Source organism: Nylanderia fulva, unplaced genomic scaffold, assembly GCF_048542155.1.
Source record: "Nylanderia fulva isolate GAGA-0341 unplaced genomic scaffold, ASM4854215v1 Scaffold729, whole genome shotgun sequence".
NCBI classification, from domain to species: Eukaryota; Metazoa; Arthropoda; class Insecta; order Hymenoptera; family Formicidae; genus Nylanderia; species Nylanderia fulva.
Genome location: NW_028190840.1, coordinates 19707 through 41791, shown reverse-complemented (window position 1 = coordinate 41791; position 22085 = coordinate 19707). Strand labels below are relative to the sequence as shown.

The window sequence follows — 22085 nt, the reverse complement described above, 5'->3', positions numbered from 1 at the left end:
TGATTTATCGCCTACTTGTTTATATCGGGCGAGCCCTTTTTTCCGCGGTTTTTTTCGCATATTCATGTAAGAAAATATCGATTTTTAGACTAAAATTATAGACTTAAACAATTATATGTCGTGATTTCAGAAGTGATTCTAAAAGTGATGTGTTTTATAAAGCACAACATAGGTGTAGCAACGATCAGGAAAGTAAACCCATGTATTTAAACGTTCTTATAAACAATGTAAAAGTTAGCATGGAAATCGATACGGGTACTTTTGTTACAATTATTTCTGAAAAATTATATAATACCGTATTAAAAAATAGCACACTTTTGAAGACGGATAGAAAATTAAAAATTTACGATGAAAAAATTCTACTGCCAGTAGGGAAATTGACAAAGTTAAAAGTCGAATGGGAAAATAATACGTGCTTATTAGAATGTTTCGTATTACCAGGCGAAGGTCCAGCATTGATTGGTAGGCAATGGCTGGCGGCATTTGGATTATGGCCTTTGAAATTAGGAAATACAAGTATAGATAACGTGAATATTGAAAATTTAGCAAATACATTAAGCGACAAATATACTGAACTATTCAGTGATATACCGGGCTCGTATAATAAGAGCAAATCAAAAATTTATATACATAAAAATGCAAAACCGATCGCTTTGAAATATAGACCAGTAGCCCATGCTTTGACTTCATTAATCGAAACTGAATTGGACAGACTAGTAAAATTAGGTAATTTAAAACAAGTGGAAGTTAGCGAGTGGGCAACTCCAATTGTCCCAGTTTTCAAAAATAATGGTCAAATTCGCATCTGTGGTAATTTTAAAGTAACAATAAATAAACATTTGTTAAACGACAAATATCCTTTGCATACCATTGATGATATTTTCACAAAATTACAAGGTGGAAATTCATTTTCGGAATTAGATTTAAAGCATGCATATATGCAGTTTCCGGTGGACGAAGATAGCTCAAAATTACTTACGATTATAACACATAAAGGTTTATATAGATATACAAAACTACCCGAAGGTGTTTCAATAGCACCTCCAGATGTACAAAGGAAAATGGATAAATGTTTAAATAGATTAAAGGGAGTGATCGCGTATCTCGACAATATTTACGTAACAGGAAAAACGAATGAGGAGCACCTACAAAATTTACACAGAGTTTGTCAACGATTACAAGATTGTGGTCTTAGACTAAATAAATCAAAGTGTTTTTTATGAAAGAAAAGTTAGAAATATTAGGTTTCGTTATAGATACAAAAGGACTACATAAGTCCGAATCTAAAATCAAGGCAATGGTAGATGCTCCTCAACCAAAAAACCAAAAAGAACTAGAATCATTTTTAGGCTTAATTAATTTCTACGCTAGATTCTTAAATAATAGGTCAGCAAATTTAAAGCCGTTGTATGACTTGTCGCACAAAGACAAATTTGAGTGAAACGCTGAATGTGCACGAGCGTTTAAATGGGTAAAAGACGAATTGGTTTCGCCAAAAGTATTAGTAAACTATAATCCAAATGAAAAAATAATATTGGTATGCAATGCATCAAATTATGGACTATCAGCGATCTTATCACATAAGTATAAAAATGGCGAAGAAAGACCAATTGCATTCGCATCAAAGAAAATACCGAAACATGAATTAAACAGGAAAATTATGGATAAAGAAGCAATGGCAATAATATTTGGTTTTCAGAGATTTTATCAATTTATCTTCGGAAAAACCATAATATTAAGAACAGATAACAAGGCGTTACAATGGATCTTGGGACCACGAAAGGGCATTCCACAAACAGCAGATAATAGATTACAGAGATGGGCTTATTACCTATCAGGTTTTAAATACGAAATTGAACATGTAAAGTCCGAAGCAAATGCAAATTGTGATGCGCTTTCGGGGTGTTAATCAAGGATAACACAAACATAATTGACACAAATTTCTCTTAGGTTAATTTTTTTGAAACCGGTGTAATAACGTACAACCATAAAACTCTCGAAAAAGAAAGCAAAAGAGATCCGTTAATCTCAACAGCGATTAAATATTTTGTAAGTAATTAGCCAAAAAATGACAAAACTATGTCGAATGATTTAAAAAGTATTTTTAATAAAAGATTAGAATTATCAGTAGAAAAAGGATGTCTGTTTTGGGGTTTACGAGCGGTGATACCAGAACGCATGAGAGAATTAATATTAAAAGAACTTCATGTACTCACTTAGGCATTGTTAAGATTAAGATGTTTGCTCGATCATACGTCTGGTGGCCAGGAATTGATAATGACATTGAAAAGCAAGTCAAAGAATGCGATATTTGTTTGATGAGAGAAAAAAACCACCTCACATTCCATTAACAACTTGGCCATACCCAGACAAAGCATGGTCGAGAATTCATTGTAATTTTGCAGAGTTATTCGGTAAAATGTACTTATTAGTAATAGACGCGCATTCAAAATGGCCAGAAATTATAAACTTTAATAATAACACAAAAGCGTACAGATTGATAGATGAATTTAAACTACTGTTCGCAAGATACGGTTTTCCGCTACACTGCGTTACTGATGGAGGCCCACAATTTAGAAGCGAAGAATTTCAAATTTTTTTGCGGAAAAACGGAGTAAAACACTCATTTAGCTCACCCTATCACCCTGCGACGAACGGAGCTGCGGAAAATATTGTACAAACATTCAAAGACAAAGTGAAAAAAATTGTAAAAGGGGGAGAAAGTGTAGGTAATGCGATTAATATGTTTCTTTTTGACTATAGAAGTATCGAGCACTGTACAACTGGTAGGAGTCCTGCCCAATTAATGTACAAGGGGGAATTACGAACGAGATTCGACTCACTACGCCCGGGACTAACTGAAATTGTTGATAAGCGGTAGCGTGCGCAAATCGTAGCAGGAGCAGGTAGTAGGAAACTCGATCTCCAACCAGGAGACAAGGTTGTTATCGATGACTTCAGCGTAAGATCAGATAAGCGTGTGGAAGCAGAAATTGTAAAGCAGACCTCACCGTCCACCTTCGCAGTCAAAGATAAAAATAACAACATGAGAAGGAGACACGCCGATCAAATTATCAAAAAGGATGCTGTTGGACCGCGACGCTCTCCTCGCCTGAACAGAAACAACATTTAAAGAGGCAGGAGAGTTGTAGTATATGCAAGTACACGTGAGCAAGGCGTGGAGTGTGTGTGAGCATGCGTGAGGAGACTGCGAGTGTGTGCCGCGAGGGCGAGCGCGTGGAGAAAGTGTAGTGTGTGTGCACGAACACATGGGCGCGAGCACATGGTACCCCGTGCAGCTTTTTACTTAACTAGTTTTGTTATACTTACTGCAAATGTAAAATAAATATATATAGCTAAATACATTATCGTGCTCCGTGATTTAGCCTAGTCTGAAGACATCACATAAACCAAGAAAGCTAAATAATTAGTTTTCTTATTGGTCTTTTACATTAGGTCAACCTAACCTAAACGATAAAAAAATTGTAATTATTTAGCATTCTTGTTTCTTTTTTATATACATATATGTACATAGTAGCCTAGATTTCTTATTATGAATACTTTAATTTTAATGAAGGATGTTTCATTCTGTATAGCCAATAAATAGTTAAATAAAGATAATATTTATCGATAAAATAGAGTCAGCATCCCCTTAAACATAAATGTCTGTTGTTTTTGGCTCTATTATACTTACAAGGCACACATACACATGACTCGTATTACAAACTATACATACATTATATCTATGTATATACATACATATATATATATACGAGTGATCAATTAGTGTTACAGACTTATATCTTAGAAACAAAGAATTTTAGAGAAAAATGTTTGAGACAAAAGTTGTATGGTTTCAAGGAAAACATGAAATGGTGTCATTGATTTGACCTTGAATAGTCATTTGAAGGTTACGTAAAGGTCACCTTCAAATGACTATTCAAAGTCAAATTAATGACACCATTTCATGTTTTCCTTGAAACCATACAACTTTTGTCTAAAACATTTTTCTCTAAAATTCTTCGTTTCCAAGATATAAAAGTCTGTAACACTTTAATTGACTCACTCGTATATGTATATGTATGTATATACATATAATGTATGTATAGTCTATAATACGAGTCATGCGTATATGTGCCTTGTAAGTATAATAGAGCCTTAAATGGAATGGATTTCTTAAATAGAACCTTCTATTTTTTATTGCATATTCTTATAGCTATCTCGAGAGCTTTCCAAAGCATAATAAAATTTTTTTATGAAATACTTCTTGAGTTATAAGGCTTGAAAGTGACAGTACCGCCGGCTACTGACTCTGTTTTAATCTGAATTTCAAAAATAACAGAATGTTTTTTCCGCGTACTTCAACTTCAGCAAACTTGTTTTTACGTTCATATAAAGTATATATTTTGTATAAAGCATATATTATACGTTGACAGTTTATCAGTAATTCGAGACGCCATATTGAGACAAAAATAATTTAGCCAGAAATGATTAATCAAATCAACGTCGAATTGATGTTGATTTGACGTCGATTCGACCAATCAATGTCGATTCGACGACGAATTGACGTTGATTCGGCATTACTTATGGCTGAGAAATAAGGAAAACTATAATTTCGTAATTTTTCGTTTTCCATATAAAATCGGAGTTTCCTGAGATTATTGATATACATATGTATTACAATCATGGAGAAACATTTTTAACTCTGTCAAATTAATGCGACGAAAGAAATACGAAATAGTAATTCCTGTCGATAATGCAGACTGTTAAGGGACACATTTAACTTGTATTTATTATTACATTTGTGTCATTGCAGAGATATTCCAGAAGAGCAAATTGGAAATCCCACCGTAACGTTGCGTGAGGATGGACTGTATAATATTTTATCACGCGTTGCCTTATTGGATGAAGATTTACCGGAAGCAACAATTGTCAAATGTTTACTCAGTATACCGAAGGCAACGTATAATGTGTCTCGCAAAACTGTCTATTATACTGGTTAGTGGCAAGTGTGTAGGTGCACTATACACCGACACACGCGCGCACGCACACGCACACGCACATACTCTATCTATCTATATATATAAGCACCGTCCGTCTGTTTGTCTGTCTGTCTGACCGCGAACTACTTCCACATTTGTGGACCGATTTTTATCAAATTGGTACCAAAATTTCACAAATTTTCCGAGGAGTGTGACGATGGTACTTTCTTGTAAGTTTTACGCTTCCACCCACGCTCCCACTCACGCAATCGCATATTTATGGACCGATTTTTTTTTAATTGGTATCAAAATGTTGCAAATTTTTTGAAGATGGCGACAATGTGGTTTTTTCAAGTGTTACACCTTCACCCACGCATCCACCCACGCATTCACACATTTATTCACAGACTTTTTCGAAATTTGTACTCAAATTTTGTCGGGGATGGCTACTATATGATTTTAAAAAATTTTTATCACCTTATTCACCCGCCCACGCACCCATCCACGTATCCACCTATGTGCATACGCATTTATTGACTGATTTTCACGAAATTGGTATCAAAATGTTACAAATTTTTAATAAAAAGCTATTGTGTGGTTTTTTTAAGTTTTATTCCAATCACGCATCCGCCCATGCATTCACACATTTATTCACAAATTTGTACTAAAATTTTGTAAATTTGTCGGGGATGGTTAATATATGATTTAAAAAATTTTTAACACCCTATTCACTCATCCACGCAACCACCCACGCATCAACAAATTTATAAACGGATTTTCATGAAATTGGTACCAAAATTTCGAATATTTTACAGGGATCGATAATATGTGTTTTCTTTTATTTTTATCACCCTATTAACACACTTACGCAACCACCCACGCACCAACACATTTATAGACAGATTTTCTCGAAATTGGTACCAAAATTTTGCATATTTTTCGGGGATCACTACTATGTGTTGTTTTTTTAAGTTTTACAATACTACATACGCATCCACCCACGCATTCATACATTTATTAATTCATTTTCTCGAAATTGGATATCTATTTATATCTATATAAAATTAATTAATGAAAGGCTCGTATAAATTAACGAAATTAAAAGAAATAAATATTGTAGGCCAACTAAACGAGCAAAATTACAAGATATAAAGATTTATTAATAATTAAATTCTCATTCCATTAGAGAAACAATATACAACGTAAACGTTTCGACTGCACTACAGTCTTCTTCAATACATAAAACTTAAATATTAAAATACAAAGTTAACGATTCTTCGCTAATGAACAATGGATAAGTAAGACGATTAGTCTGAGATTTCAAGTTTTGCGACATTTAATCATGCTGTGGAGATTTTACGCGAATTAATTAATATCAGAGAAAAATTGAAAAATCTTTCAACTTACATTAATGTTTGAGTATTATTAAGTTTGAGTATACATTAAGTTTTATGTATTGAAGAAGACTGTAGTGCAGTCGAAACGTTTACGTTGTATATTGTTTCTCTAATGGAATGAGAATTTAATTATTAATAAATCTTTATATTCTGTAATTTTGCTCGTTTGGTTGGCCTACAATATTTATATCTATATATCTATATATATAAGTTGCAAAATTTTTGGGGAGTGTGATGAGATGGTGGGATTTTAATTTTTTTTAACATAAAGAAGGCTATGTTTTTACGAAAAAAAATTGGAGTGATATAAGTTATATGATGAGCATAGCAGCACGGACGAAATGTCAGCAAGACAAAGAGAAATTGAAGAATTTAGAAATGGAAAATAAAAATTAATAATAATTAATTAATTTTAAATTTTTTTAATTTTTTAATAAATATTTTGATTGCATAATATATCTAATTATATCTGTATAAATATTTTCGCGGTCAGACAGACATACAGACAGACGGTGCTTATTTTTGCGAAATAAAATATTTAAAACAAAAGAACTATCTCTTTTATATTAAATAAAGTTTTATAAAGACTATATTAGGACCGCGCTTCGCGCGGTCCGAAAAGCTAGTATATTATAAGTATCGTCCGTCTGACCCACGGTCGTATACACAGGTCTGGAAACTCTCATGGTGGGGGTAAGGCTCTTAATGAATGTCAAAAGTTTCTTGAGTTAACCGCTAGCCGTATGGCACTGTGATCGCATAGTAAGAGTTCTTTCTTTTTTAAATGACTATATCATAACTCATATGTCATATATATCATATGTCATATCTATTTAATTAAAATTTTATTAAAATGCCGTCGGAATGTGTTGTGCCGAATTGTACAACAAATAAATATAAGTGCATAGAAAAATGGTCAACTTTTCAAGTGCCAAAAGATGAAAATCTTCGTGCAAAATATTATCTATAATTCTCTGTATTGAAGATTCCAGAGGATATATTGACTAATTTCTATTATGTAAATCAATAAATCACACTCCCCTTAAGCAATATAATATTGTTCAAGCTTCTCAGGATTCTATATTTACAATAAGTTCCGATATATCTTTTACTATAAAAATAAAGTGCAGAACAGATAAATTTATGCATTTTTATTAATCTTGTAAAATTTGTATTATTCGACAAAGTTGCAAAAAAAAGGTATATCATTAGAATAATACATGAGAATGAGAATATAATTTAGGAAATTTGAAATATAATACAAAATGTAATATCACTCACTTAAAAGAAGACTCTTAAACTCATTTACTATCCTTTCAAAATGTTCTATAATGTTTATATAAATCAGTTCCTCTGACATTGCTTTTATCAAATCTTTTGAAATTAAAATCTCCATATTTAATATTTTACAAGTTTAATTCTTCTATTAAAAAATATATAACATCACATTATTGTTACAATATCAATATACATAGTAAAATATATCTTGGGGCGGCGGGTAGCCATGCACGCTGCGTCACCGAAACTCGCCTGAGGCGAAGAGTAAGTGTAACGCAGGTTCGAATCCCACCCAGACCCCAAGTTCGTGATCATCTTCGTTACTTATAGTATTTTTATTTATAAATGTCTCAGCATCAGTGGTCTTTCCAGCATGTGCAGTATTATCATGTGTATCCTGTAAAATAAAATTAATTTCTACGTAGAGTTGCTTAAAAATGCTACTCACGATAAAAACATTTTATAAATCAGTAAATAACAATAAATATTACCTTGTTTTCACAAAGTTGAATATTACATTTACATATTGCTTTGCAAGAAATTTTTTGTTTTACGCAGCCGCAAAATTTCGATAGACAATTCTTTTTGCAACGACAACTATATTTTGGTTTTTTGTTTGGAAGTGTTTCTGATGGATCATTACTTTGTCGCTTTCTAGTATTTACTCAGCGATTACAGCGATCACATGCTGGAAAGATCACTGATGCTGAGACATTTAAAAATAAAAATACTATAAGTAGCGAAGATGATCACGAACTTGGGGTCTGGGTAGGATTCGAACCTGCGTTACACTTACTCTTCGCCTCAGGCGAGTTTCGGTGACGCAGCGTGCACGGCCACCCGCCGCCCCAAGATATATTTTACTATGTATATTGATATTGTAACAATAATGTGATGTTATATATTTTTTAATAGAAAAATTAAACTTGTGAAATATTAAATATGGAGATTTTAATTTCAAAAGATTTGATAAAAGCAATGTCAGAGAAACTGATTTATATAAACATTATAGAACATTTTGAAAGGCTAGTAAATGAGTTTAAGACTATAAGCACACACTTTTGCATAGGCGCATAAACGTAAGCATAATAATCTTGATTGGTCTATAAACGTGTACATAAGAAATTCAACCAATCGAATTTTTTATGCATATGCTTATGCGCTTATGCAAGAGTGTGTGCTCCCCGCTATAAGCTCTTTACTCAGCGATCACAGCGCTCTGAGGTTAGCGACCGATTTATGAACCACAAATCATGACATTAAGAGCCTTACCCCCACCATAAGAGTTTCCAGACCTGTGTTTACGACCGTGGTCTGACCGCGAACTACTTCCACATTTGTGAACCGATTTTAACCAAATTAGTACCAAAATTTCGCAAATTTTTCAAGGAGTGTGACAATGTGGTTTTTTTAAGTTTTATACCCCCACTTTTTCTCGAAATTGGTATCGAAATTTTGTAAATTTTTTTTTATGACGACAATGACAATTTTTTTAAGTTTTACACTCCCACCCACGCACTCACAAAATTGATCAATTTTCTCAAAATCAGTACCAAAATTTTCGAAATTTTTAGAGGACAGTCGCTATATAATTTTTTAAATTTTAACAACCGTACCTACCCATTCACGCATTCCCTCATTAATGGACCGATTCTCTCGAAATTAATACCAAAATTTTGCAAATTTTTCGGGGATGATAACGATGGCGATTTTTTTACGTTTTACACCCCCACCTACGCACTTACAAATTTATTGACCGATTTTCTCTAGATCGGTACCAAAATGTTTGAAATTTTTAGAGGCTACTATATATGAATTTTTTAATTTTTACAATCCTACTAATCTACCCACGTATTCACCCACGCATTTACAAATTTATTAATTGATTTTTTTTTCGTGAAATTTGTATCCAAATTTTACAAATTTTTCGGGAATGGCGATAATGATGAATTTTTTAAATTTTACATCCCCACTCACCCACCCACGCACTCACACACTTATTGACTGATTTTTTCAAAATCAGTATCAAAAACCATTATTGTCACCATTTCCGAAAAAATGTGTGTATGTATTTTTTAAATGTTATTTTAAAGCTTTACAACTCCACCAACCCACTCACGTATCCACTTACGCATTTATAAATTTATTAATCGACTTTTTCACGAAATTTATATCAAAATTATGAAAATTTTTTGGAAATGTCGATGATAGCGGTTTTTTTAAGTTTTACACCTCCACCTTTATTGACTGATTTTTTTCGAAATTGGTAGCACCAAAATTTTGCAAATGTTTTGGGGATTGCGACGATAGTGTTTTTTTAAGTTTTATAAAGTTTTACACCCCCATCCACCCACTCACGCATTCACACATTTATTGACCGAATATATATAAGACAAATTTCTTGGGAATGTCGACGATGGTGGTTTTTTAAAGAAGTACTGCAATTTTTTAATTATATCTATATACAATAAGTACCGTCCGTCTGTTTGTCTGTCTGTCTGTCTGTATGACCGCAAACTACTCCCACATTTATGAACCGATTTTCATCAAATTGGTATCAAAATGTTTGTTTGGTATCAAATTATTCGAAGAAGACTGCTGTGTGGTTTTTTTAAGTTTTCACCCACCCACGCACACCCACCCACGCAATCGCATATTTATGAACCGATTTTTTTTAATTGATACCAAAATGTTGCAAATTTTTCGGAGATGGCGACGATGTAGTTTTTTTAAGTTTTACATCCCCACCCACCCACGTATTCACACATTAATTGATCGATTTTTTCGAAATCAATACCAAAGTTTTCTAAATTTGTCGAAAATGGCATTATATGATTTTTTTTAATTTGTACAAACCTATCCACCCACCCACGCACTCTCTCATTAATAGACCGATTCCCTCGAAATTGGTACCAGAATTTTGCAAATTTTTCGGGGATGACAACGATGGCAATTGTTTTAAGTTTTACACCCCCACCGACGCACCCACTTACGTGCGTGCGCATTTATGGACCAATTTTCTCGAAATTGGTATCAAAATAATGCAAATTTTTCAGGATAGGCCACTATGTATTTTTAAAATGTTAAAATTTTTTTATTTTAGAGAAAGCACTGTTTTCGTAAAAATTTTTTTTTTCGGATTTCTATGCCAGTGTGTTCAAAATGCTCCAAAACATCAGAAAGTAACTTTTTTCAAACTTTTATTTTTATTTTTTTTTAATTTTGTGTGTATGAATGCATGTATGTGTACATTTAAAATGTAAATGTCTCAAGAAGTATTTGATTTACAGCGCTTAAAATTAGCATACAAGTAAAGTAGTACAACACTTTTTTATAAAAATTTATATAGTATTTTATTTATATTAAAATTTTTAATTTTTCGAGAAATGTCTGTTGCTCTAACTTTGGTAAATTTTAAGATATCGGGATCAATTGTTTTGTATAAATAGATTAGCATTGAAAGTTGGTTGGTATTGAATTTGATGAGAATCAATGAAAGAATTCATTTTTTTTAATTTTGAATTTTTAAGAAACGTTTTTAATTGTTCTAATTTTAATAAATTTTAAGATATTTGAGTAATTTTTTTTACGTAAATAAGTTATTAATAAATAATGTTTGGTATTGAGTTTTGTGATGATCGATGAAAAATTTTGATTTTTGTAAAATTTTAATTTCTAAAAAATACACATTTTCTAGTTTTCCTAAATTTTGAGATATCAAGCTAAAAGCTTTCACCTCGAAAAATTTGCAACCGTATTTTGGTACCATTTTCGAGAAAATCGGTCCATTAATTAAGGAGTAGTTCGCGGTCAGACAGACAGACGGTATTTGTATATATGTATATATATATATATATATATATATATATATATATATATATATATATATATGTGTGTGTGTATAGCTAGCTTTTAAGCTCACAAAAAAAATATTTTAAAAATATATTAAAAATATAAAAATATAAAAATATATTAAAAATATTATTAATATATTCTCTTGCATTTATATATTTATTTCCGTAGGAGGGTTAAAGGATTATTGAAATTAAATCTCAAATATGAGATTATTTCATATTTGAAAATCTTGGCTGTGATCAAGTAAAATTTGGTGCCTTGTGCACAGATATTTAATTCTAACGAAAAAATTTAGTTTCGTTGGGATAACGCACTGTCTTCCGCGATTGGCTCTTATTGCCTGTCTTACACTTTAAATTTATATTTATATTACAGAGCCTTGTTAAACACTTAACTTAAAATATTATATTTAAAAAAACGTTAGATATAGGTCTTGAAGCCCGCGTGAAGCTCGAGTCGAAATAATTATATGTATACTATTTAAAAATACAGAGTTTGTCAGTTTGTTTGTCCTCGCAATAATCTTTAAAACACGTAGACCAATTAAAATGAAATTTTAAGGATTGATTCTTTATAATCTTGGGGGTGTTATAGGCTGCGTAATATGTTCTTCTGAAAAAATTTTTTTGGGGGTGAATATGCATCAAAAAAATGTTTTTCAGCTTTTAATGTCAATGTATTCAAAATGTATTAAAAATGTCGAAATTCGGCTGTGTAAGAATATTCTTTTGAGAAAAAAATTTTTGAGGGGTGAATATGCATCAAAAAAAGTTTTTGTCAAAAAAATCAAAAGTTAAATCAGTTTAATGTCAAAAAAATATCAAAAGAATTTTCTCAGAAGAATATATATAAAAATTTTTTTCTCAGAAAAATATATATAAAATCCTTAAAATTTCGACCTTTTAATACATTTCGAACACATTGACATTAAAAGCTGAACAAATTTTAACACAGTCTAACACTCCCAAGATGATAAAGAATCAATCATTTATTCAAATTTCATTTTAATACGTCTATATTTGAAATGAATCTTAAACATCGATAATACAAATCTATCCAACTGACAAACTGTGTTTTTATATAAATAGTATAGATAAACTAATAATAAACTCTATAAATAAAACTAATAAAAATAAAAATATAACTTCTATTAATCATTCGACCTGACTGGCCAATACAAATTGTTAAATACTAATACATTAGTAATCCTACATCTTTCTAATTGACATCTTGAAAGTAACACTTGATAAGGATCCGTACCCAAGGGTCGAAACTTTGCGTATTAACAATTTATATTGGCCAGTCAGGTCGAATAATTAATAAATTATATTTTTATTCATCACTGGCGACTTTATTTTAATTATTTGATATCTAAAAATAAATTATAAAAAAAGTAAAATCTTTGAGGAATATTAGCTTTGAGGTCCGCGCTTCGCGCGGGCCTCAAATCGCTAGTTAATTATGTTATTTTCGTTCATTATTGTACATCTTTTATCGATAAAACAATACATATAGAGATTCTTATATTTTTATTCTTTTGAATTAAGTCGTCACTGTCAACGCGGACTTGGCAATTCAATATGTAGAAGCCATCAATGAGTTGTAACACCTGAAGGAGAGGTTTTTGGACTAATGTTTATAAGAACTTTTTTTAAGACAATCCCAATCTAATCCTTGATTTTGGTCAACTATTTTAAGACCTTGGATACAGGTATACCTTGACTGCAAAAGTTATTTTGATTTTAGTTTTTCAGTCTACGCCTGCCAAGCAATAGATTTTAAAATTTGATTATTTATTGATCTGTCTACTCGTATTTATCTCAGATTATATAACCTTGTAACAATCATTTATTCCACAACTTTGTTTATGACTTCCTTCTTTTGTTTACTAAAATTTATTTAATTCTTGAAACTCTCTCTCTTACATTTACTATCCGTGCTGACTTTTGCTAATCCAAAAAATTTGAAATGTTATGTATATACACTGCCATTTAGGTCTAATATACTAGCCTAGGAAATTTAAATTTGTATTTTAGTTGAAAATTTAATTTATTTAAAAATATTGTATCGGCTCTCGGAATCAATACATAATATACCCAAGTGGAAAATAGTTACTGGCGAAGTAATGGCCTAGTACCGATTTCTATTACTAACAATAAGTATTGGCACTATATTGGTACCGATTTCCAGAAAATCAATCAATTAAAACGTGAATGTGTGGGTGGGTGCATGGGTGGGAGTGTAAAATTAAAAAAAAAGCATCTAGTAATCATCCTCGAAAAATTTGTGAAATTTTGGTACCAATTTCGTGAAAATATGCCAATAAATGTGTAAGTGCGTGGGTGGATGGTAAAATAAAAAAAAGCATCTAGTAGTCATCCCCGAAAAATTTGCGAAATTTTGGTACCAATTTCGTGAAAATCGGTCCATAAATGCGCATATGCGTTAGTGTATGCGTGAGTGGGCAAAAACTAAAAAAACCACACAGCAACCACCCCCGAAAAATTTGCAACATTTTGGTACCAATTTAATGAAAATCAGTCCATAAATGTGGAAGTAGTTTGCGGTCATACAGACATACAGACAGACAGACGGTACTTACATATATATACTAGCTTTTTGGCCCGCGCTTCGCGTGGGCCTCAAAGCTTTTACCCAACACTGACCCCGCTCTTATTAGTTTTCACACAATTTTTTATTTTACAAAACCAAAGATATATAATATTTAATGATACTTATTAATAATATTTAATATCTATTTGTCTGTCTATTTGTCCGTTCCGTCTGTCTGTCTGTCTGTCGTCGTCATCCCCAAAAATTTTCAAGATTTTGGTACCGAAAATAAATCAATATGTGTGAGTGCGTGGATGGAAGTTTTACATACAAAAATTTTATTTTTAAATGTGATTTCTCGATTGGAACATTCTGAACACATTGGTATAGAAATTTGCAAAAAATTTTTTCGCGGAAACATAGCCTCCTCTATAGTAAAAAAAATTTTTTAATTAAAAAAATCACCATCTCACACTGCCCAAAAAATTTGCAACTTGTGTATATATAGATATAAATAGATATCCAATTTCGAGAAAATTAATCAATAAATGTATGAATGCGTGGGTGGATGCGTATGTAGTAGTGTAAAACTTAAAAAAAAACACATAGTAGCGATCCCCGAAAAATATGCAAAATTTTGGTATCAATTTCAAGAAAATCGGTCTATAAATGTGTTGGTGCGTGGGTGGCTGCGTAGATGGGTGCATGGGTGATTGAATAGGGTGGTAAAAATTTTTAAAAATCATATAGTGGCCATCCCCGACAAAATTTTAGTACAAATTTCGAAAAAATCGGTAAATAAATGTGCGAATGCGTGGGTGGATGTGTGAGTGGGATAAAACTAAAAAAAACCACATCGTCGCCATCTTCAAAAAATTTGCAACATTTTGGTACCAATTTCAAAAAAATTGGTCCATAAATATGCGTTTGCGTGGGTGGGTGCGTGGGTAGAGGCGTAAAACTTACAAGCAATCATCATTATCACCCTCCCCGGAAAATTTGCGAAATTTTGGTACCAATTTGATGAAAATTGGTCCACAAATGCGGAAGTAGTTCGCGGTCAGACAGACAGACAGACAGACGGACGGTACTTAATTATAGATACATATGTATATACAATATATATATAGTTTTAATTTATTTGTTGTTAAATAACTTGTAATTTACTAAAATATGATTTTATCATTTATTTATTGGTAACATTACTTCCATTGAATGAATAAATATGATATTTTTGTCATGTAGGAACGTTTACTACTACATCAACTACTACAACGAAGCTACATCGTAAAATGGAAATCCAAGCCTTAGACAAATCAGAATCTGATAATAATGATGGTAAGAGAAAAGTTTTTTTAAATATATTATCTTATTCCCAGATAACCACAGTAATTATTATGACATCATTTTGATGTCAAAATGCATCATTTTGATGGTAAATGATGCATCATTTTGATGGCAAATGATGCATTTTGATAAAATAATGTCATAATAATTACTGTGGCTATCTGGGTTATAATATATATATATATATATATATATATATATATATAATATTATGTAATATGTAAATATACGTATATTTATTATATATTCAAGTAATTATATATGTATATTTGAATTCTAATAAAAATGGTTCTATTTAATTTCAGATAACTCTGCTGGCTACGTGTCAATTAATCTTCCATTATTATTTATACAATTAGCAATTTTCATTTCATCAATAATTCAATAGGTAAATTTAATATTATAATACGCATTAATTTTATGTTTTGTATACGTGTGAGTGTGCGTATGTGTGTGTGTATGACACTCTCCCGCAAAATAAATGGCTACCAAATTTAACACAATTTTTTGACATCTTTGAATTTAATAACTCAGTAAAAAGTATTATATTGAAATAAATCAACGCTTAAATTAAAGCCCAAACATTTCATTTAATAACACGCAGTGCTTAGATGAATTTAAAATCAGCTAGATAAAGATTTAATAAAAACATGTAAATGCATTTTAGATAAGATAAATTCGTTTAAATATATCTAAATAAAAGATAAAATTATATGGCGATGCATCTAGATAACTTCCAGATAATATTTTTTTGAGACCGTTTATGTAAATACAGTTATAAAAAAATGTAAAAATATATTTATAGTTTTATTTATAAATTATCCATTACTGCTGAAGTTCTACTAATTAAGTATTCTTTTGTGCTATGACTTTAAACCAAATTATCTGAATATTATTCTAGATAATTTCGTGAAAATAATACTTTTTTTCATCTAAGATGCAGGTATATATATATGTATAAATGATACATTTATTATCTATATAAAGATAAGATGACGCCAAGATTTTATCTAAATGATTATCTATATAATTTTATTTAGATAACAGTAAACACTGATAAGAAGAAAAACTAAAATTGAATTATAATAAATGTTTTACAAAATATCGAACGTTAAAGATAGACATAAAAAATGGGGAAAATGTCTCTTTAAATTTTTGCTTAGTTCAGAAGAATCGGCTCTCAGGTATAAAAAATATGAGTTTTAAGCTCATTACTTTGCTAACAAATCCATATTTTAAACATTTTTCTACAATTTTTTGTTTTGACAAAATTAAGTATACTCTGTTTTGAAGAAAATGTTGCAAAACAGATATTTTCTTGTAAAATCTGCAATTTAGATAACACACATACACACACACACAAATTATCATGAAAAACAAATTAAAATATAAACTTTGAAGATATATTAAAAAATAAACTTCAAATTTTTAATCTTTTTGCCAATAATAAACACAAAAAATTGCCGGTAATAAACATTTATAATGATATAATTTTTTTGTTTATTATCGATAAAAAGGTTATAAAATTTAAAGTTTACATTTTAATTTTTTTTTTGAACAAATTTTTCATGATAGTTTGTTTCTAAATTGCAAATGTTACTAAAAAAGTCTATTTTGCAACATTTTTTAAAACAGTATAACTTTATAAAAAAATTGTAAAAAAATTTGTTAAATATGGATTTGTTAAGGTATTATATATAATGAACTTAAAAGCTCATATTTTTTGTATCTAGGAGCCGATTCCAATGAGCTATACAAAAATTTTAAAAAGACATTTTTCTCCATTTTCAATGTCTATCTTTAACATCTGCCATTTTGTATAACATTTTTTATCATTCAATTCTGGTCTTTTGCATTAATAAAAAAATGTTCAAGCTTTAATTTAAACGTTGGTTCATCTGAATACTATGATTTTTTACTAATTACAAATTAGCAATTCAAAGATGTCAAAAAATTAAGCTAAAATTTGACCCATTTTTTGTGGTTAAATATATTAATAATTATAGGAACTTGAGATCTGTGCATATATAGTATTCTGCAACCATTATACAATACTCTTTCAATGACGTTTTATTTTGCAGATTAGCTTAAAAAATCTGAAGATTTAGGAAAATGATGTGGAAATCAGAGTAGTTTTTGACTTATGAGTAATTATAATGATATTAAACTCATGTGACAAAGTTTGCATCAAAATCTGTAGCTATGTATGCATACATTTTAATCTCAGAATTGCTTTAATCACTGAACTATTCAATGGAAAAGAGCTAATCCATGTTGTATCAAGTCTTATATTATATATAATTATATTATATATAATTATATTATATATAATTGTAATTATATATTATAGTCTTATATTATATATAATTGTAATTTATTGTGAAAAAAGAATCTCTTCTGATTATTCTATCCTTATAGAATTAATTTATCATTAGTAAGTCCAATTAATCACTTATTTCAAGTACTTAAATTACTAATATATAGTAAAAATAAGGGTATGTCTTTTAAGCATATACACAATAAAAGCTTTTATACAAAAGTTTCATATATATTAAAAGTTTAGCGACAGTTGTTATAATTTTAAACAAATTAAAAAACGTCAAATTTATATCTATTTAAAAATTTGTATAAAGAAATATTATTTTAAAATATTTTAGAGTGCTTATCTTTTTTGCAGTTTTGCTACAAAAGTGATACTATACTACCGATGACACCAAAATATAATGAGAGTAAATATTATCGTATTAATGTTTTTAATATTTTTAAATTAGATTTATTTTTGTAATTATAGATTATTTTGTAATTATTTTTTGTAATTATCTCTAGAATATATTAAAGTATTAAATATTGTTAAATGGTTGCAGAACATCTTGTATATCTATATCTTGTATATATATGTATATATTGTGTAATCTCAACAATATCAATCAATCTCACCAATAGTTTATAGAATCATAATATAATTCTGACAGCTTAAAAAAATTGATTAACATAAATAATTTCATGCAAAACATATTATAAAACATGTTTTAATTGGAAATAAAATTTCAGATTATACCAATATTTTGAACAAGATGACAAGTGCGGCTATGAAGAAAATCGTTTCGATTCTACATCGAACATTTTATTGTATTATAAATACATCCACATATTACATATATACATATAAATATATATATATATATATATATATAAATATTTTCCCCTTTCTTACAATTATTAAAGAATAAAAAATTTATATCATCTCTCTTTCTCTCATCTTTATTCTTTATTTGTAAGAATATCAAAGTTATTTGTTGTAAATTGTAATCTATAATAAATTGTAACTATATGTGATTATTAATAATCGGCAATAGTTAAAGCAATTAATAAATTGTTCGTAATAAATGATAAAATAACTATATAAACTATTTTCTTATTTGAGAAACTGTTTTTTCTCAATTTTTTAATTAAAATTTTATTGAAATTTTAATTAAAAATGTGTGAAAATCATTTTATTTTATAATTATATTTTGATTCTCAAAGTCAATTACCTTGTAATTAACAATAAATTTAAATTTAAATTAAATCTTACAAATTAAATAAGGAAAAAATCTCTTTTTAACATTAATTTTAATATATATGCGTTTTTATTTGTGTATTGTGTGTTGCGTGCGTGTGTTTTTTTTTTATTAATACAAATCGTTTAATTTTTTTATAAAAAACTATATTTATAGTAAAAAAAGAAAAATCTTAATCTTATCTTTCTTACGATTTGATTTTTTTAAATATGTGTAATTGAAAATTTTATATATATATATATATATATATATATATATATATATAATATTTTACTATTTTATTATACTTATATATAGAATATCAGTTATGTTATACAAATTATCAAAAATAAAATAAACATAGGATATATAAATAAGAATTAAAAGTAACAAATTAATTGTTCAAAAAATTATAATTATATGAAATTATTTGCACACGCGCGCAAATATGTATGAATGTGTGCATACGTGCGTATATGCATCTCTTCTGCGTATGTTTTTATGCATGTTGGGTAAACAAATATTTTTATTTAAGTTTAAAATATATAATTATAATAAATACAGAATGTATGTAACATTTTAAAATTTGCTATAAATTTTATAATTAATTTATATACAAACAATAATATATAAGACTTTTTTTCTATTGAGTGTGCAATATGTCAGCAAATAGATAGCAAATTCAATCATAAATTTGCAGTAGATCGACTGCATCTTGTATGTTTTACTGACAGAATCTGCTGATATAAGACGTAAAATGCGACAGTAAAATGGTGAACAGAACTGACAATGAGTAGAATCTGTGCGTAGATTAGCAGCAAAACCAAGCACGATTTGCAAATTCAAGCTATTTAAATAAAATAATATAAATTGATTACTGAACCTTCCTGTTTTACCAACAAAGTATATAATAATTTTTATACATACTAATCTTTTTATTAATTCGATAGAATATTAAATGTTTTTTCACGATGAAAATGACAGCAATAAAGGTAAGAATGCCCGATTTTATGTTAAAAACCCCCAAAAATTAGTAAATTCTTTATTAAACTGATAAGGCGACAGACATAATCGTAGTTCCATCTGATAAGGACAGACTTAATCGCAAAAAGATCGGCCTATTCGCGCGAGTACAAGCGCACGATGAGAATAAGAGACTTCATCATTACATGATTGTTACCAATCCGACATTAGATCATATGGTAGCAAATCTTGCTCGGTTTTTGCAACCAATCTTTTTACTTAATCGATAATAATAGCTCCTGTACCAAATTTGTAATCTTTTATTGATAACAATTTGTAGCAGGCACTTGGCAAAATCTGTTTAAACAGATTTGGCTAACTGGATAAAGGCTTTTAAATATTTAACTTTCCTGTAAAAGTTAATAATTGTTATTAAATTATAAGAGTTAAAGTAAAAATAATTTAATCACGTGTGTATATACAGCATATGTATGTATTAGGTATACACATAAATGTGTATATATTGTGTGTATACAGCTTATACATATAAGAAAGAAAATGGGTATATTAAAATTGTAATTTATTTTACTTCAAAAGTTGCGATAAGTGACCAAAATTTAGAATAATGGTGCAACAATAAAAACAGTTATATTATTTCTAATTAATTGATCCTGTTAAAAATGTGTAAAAATGGTTAACGAACAAAGTTTTATATCTGATTATTATAAGTATATTAAAGTATATCTTTATCTGATACTATAATAGGCCTTTTTGTAAAAAAAATTATTGTATATTGCTAACTATTTGTATTGCTAACGATAAGTATAAGCAGTATAAATATTTCAAAATATGTATCAAATCGATTAAAAATTGCATACATAAGATTAATTATAAAATATATTTTGAAGTCAATATATTGTGGTGTAATTTACATATTCTAAGATCACATGCTTATTCCATAATTAATTATAGCAATAGAAAGTAACTATAAAAAACAAAAATAAATTATTTGCTTGCGCCGAATTTATATGCTTTTACAAGTGTAACTTTTTTATTTGTACCATTATTTTTCTGTAAAAAAAAGTATAGGGTATTATTTAAAAAAAAAAAACAGTTTATATGTATTTTTAAAAATTATTGTATTTTTTTTGTTGGACTAAACCTTAACACATGTTTTTAAGAAAAAGATTGATATATTTTACAATTTATTACAGTCAAAGTGTATTGTAAAACTTTTAAAACTACATATTTTTGTTATAACATTTTTTTCTATATAATAATAAATAATCTTTGCTCTAATATTTTCTAATAGCATATATCTGCAGAATGAAATAATGTGCTGCGCACTTTGTCTTCCTCTATAGAAATTGCGATACTTAATTATATATATGTATGTATCTCGCGCGATTATCTAGATATGCACTTTATATATTAATTTAAAGTTAGAAGAACATAGTAATAAAGTAATTTTTTTTATTTAAACTGTTCGATCCCTTTTAAGACTATATAACACATATGTTATAATCAATTTTTTCTATAACCTATAAACCTAAACTATAAGTTTTAAAATATTTTCCTCAAGCATTATTCTTAAGTCTGAATGAATAAGATTAAATAAATTCATATTGTATAAATATCAAAATATTATATTACAATCATAGACTTATTTATACATATAAAAAATTGAATATTCGCGCATTTGTGTGTGTGTATATGCGCGCGCGTGCGCGATAGTGCACTGATGAGAAGATTGATGAACAGATGAGATGCACGGTAAGATGCTTTCTCCGTCACACAATGCTCTGGGAAAAGGTGATATAGGAGAAAAATGAAAAGTATGACATAGCTATTTCTCCTCTTTCGTCCTCCCAACAAAACTGCACAATCGGACTAGGAAAGCATTTTACTACATTGTCCTGTGTCATTATAATATAATGTTGTCTTTAAGCCTCGGGAGCTGTTTTGTATATTTTCTCCTTTGGGTTTTATCGGAGCTATCGCCTATTTCTCTCTTGTGGACTGCGTCGATAGGCAAGGATAGATAGCAGGAACTAGTCTCTTTATTCTAAGTAAGAATACGTAATTTTTATTCTTCGGATCACAAATGTTCTTCTCGGGTTTACCGGACGGCTCGTCGTACCAGACTCGCCTTCCGTGCCGCATCGCTCCTT

The 22085-nt window shown here is 29.3% G+C and overlaps 1 protein-coding gene across 1 annotated transcript; it reads left to right on the top strand.

Annotated features, from left to right (window-relative positions):
- Window positions 1–239: 239 nt before the first annotated feature.
- LOC114935952 (uncharacterized) lies at window positions 240–18660 on the top strand. The gene is made up of 6 exons (XM_085488850.1): window positions 240–255; window positions 442–598; window positions 4817–4998; window positions 15311–15403; window positions 15718–15800; window positions 18464–18660. The coding sequence occupies exons 1-5, from the start codon at window positions 240–242 to the stop codon at window positions 15798–15800; spliced, it is 531 nt and encodes a 176-aa protein (XP_085344976.1). The 3' UTR covers window positions 18464–18660.
- The last annotated feature ends 3425 nt before the right edge of the window (window positions 18661–22085 follow it).

What these genes read in the sequence shown, in the direction of transcription:
- LOC114935952 (XM_085488850.1), top strand. An exon ending in TTCAGTGATATACCGGGCTC is followed by an intron (nt 599 to 4,816) that starts GTATAATAAGAG and finishes GTGTCATTGCAG; the next exon opens with AGATATTCCAGAAGAGCAAA. An exon ending in CAAAACTGTCTATTATACTG is followed by an intron (nt 4,999 to 15,310) that starts GTTAGTGGCAAG and finishes TTTGTCATGTAG; the next exon opens with GAACGTTTACTACTACATCA.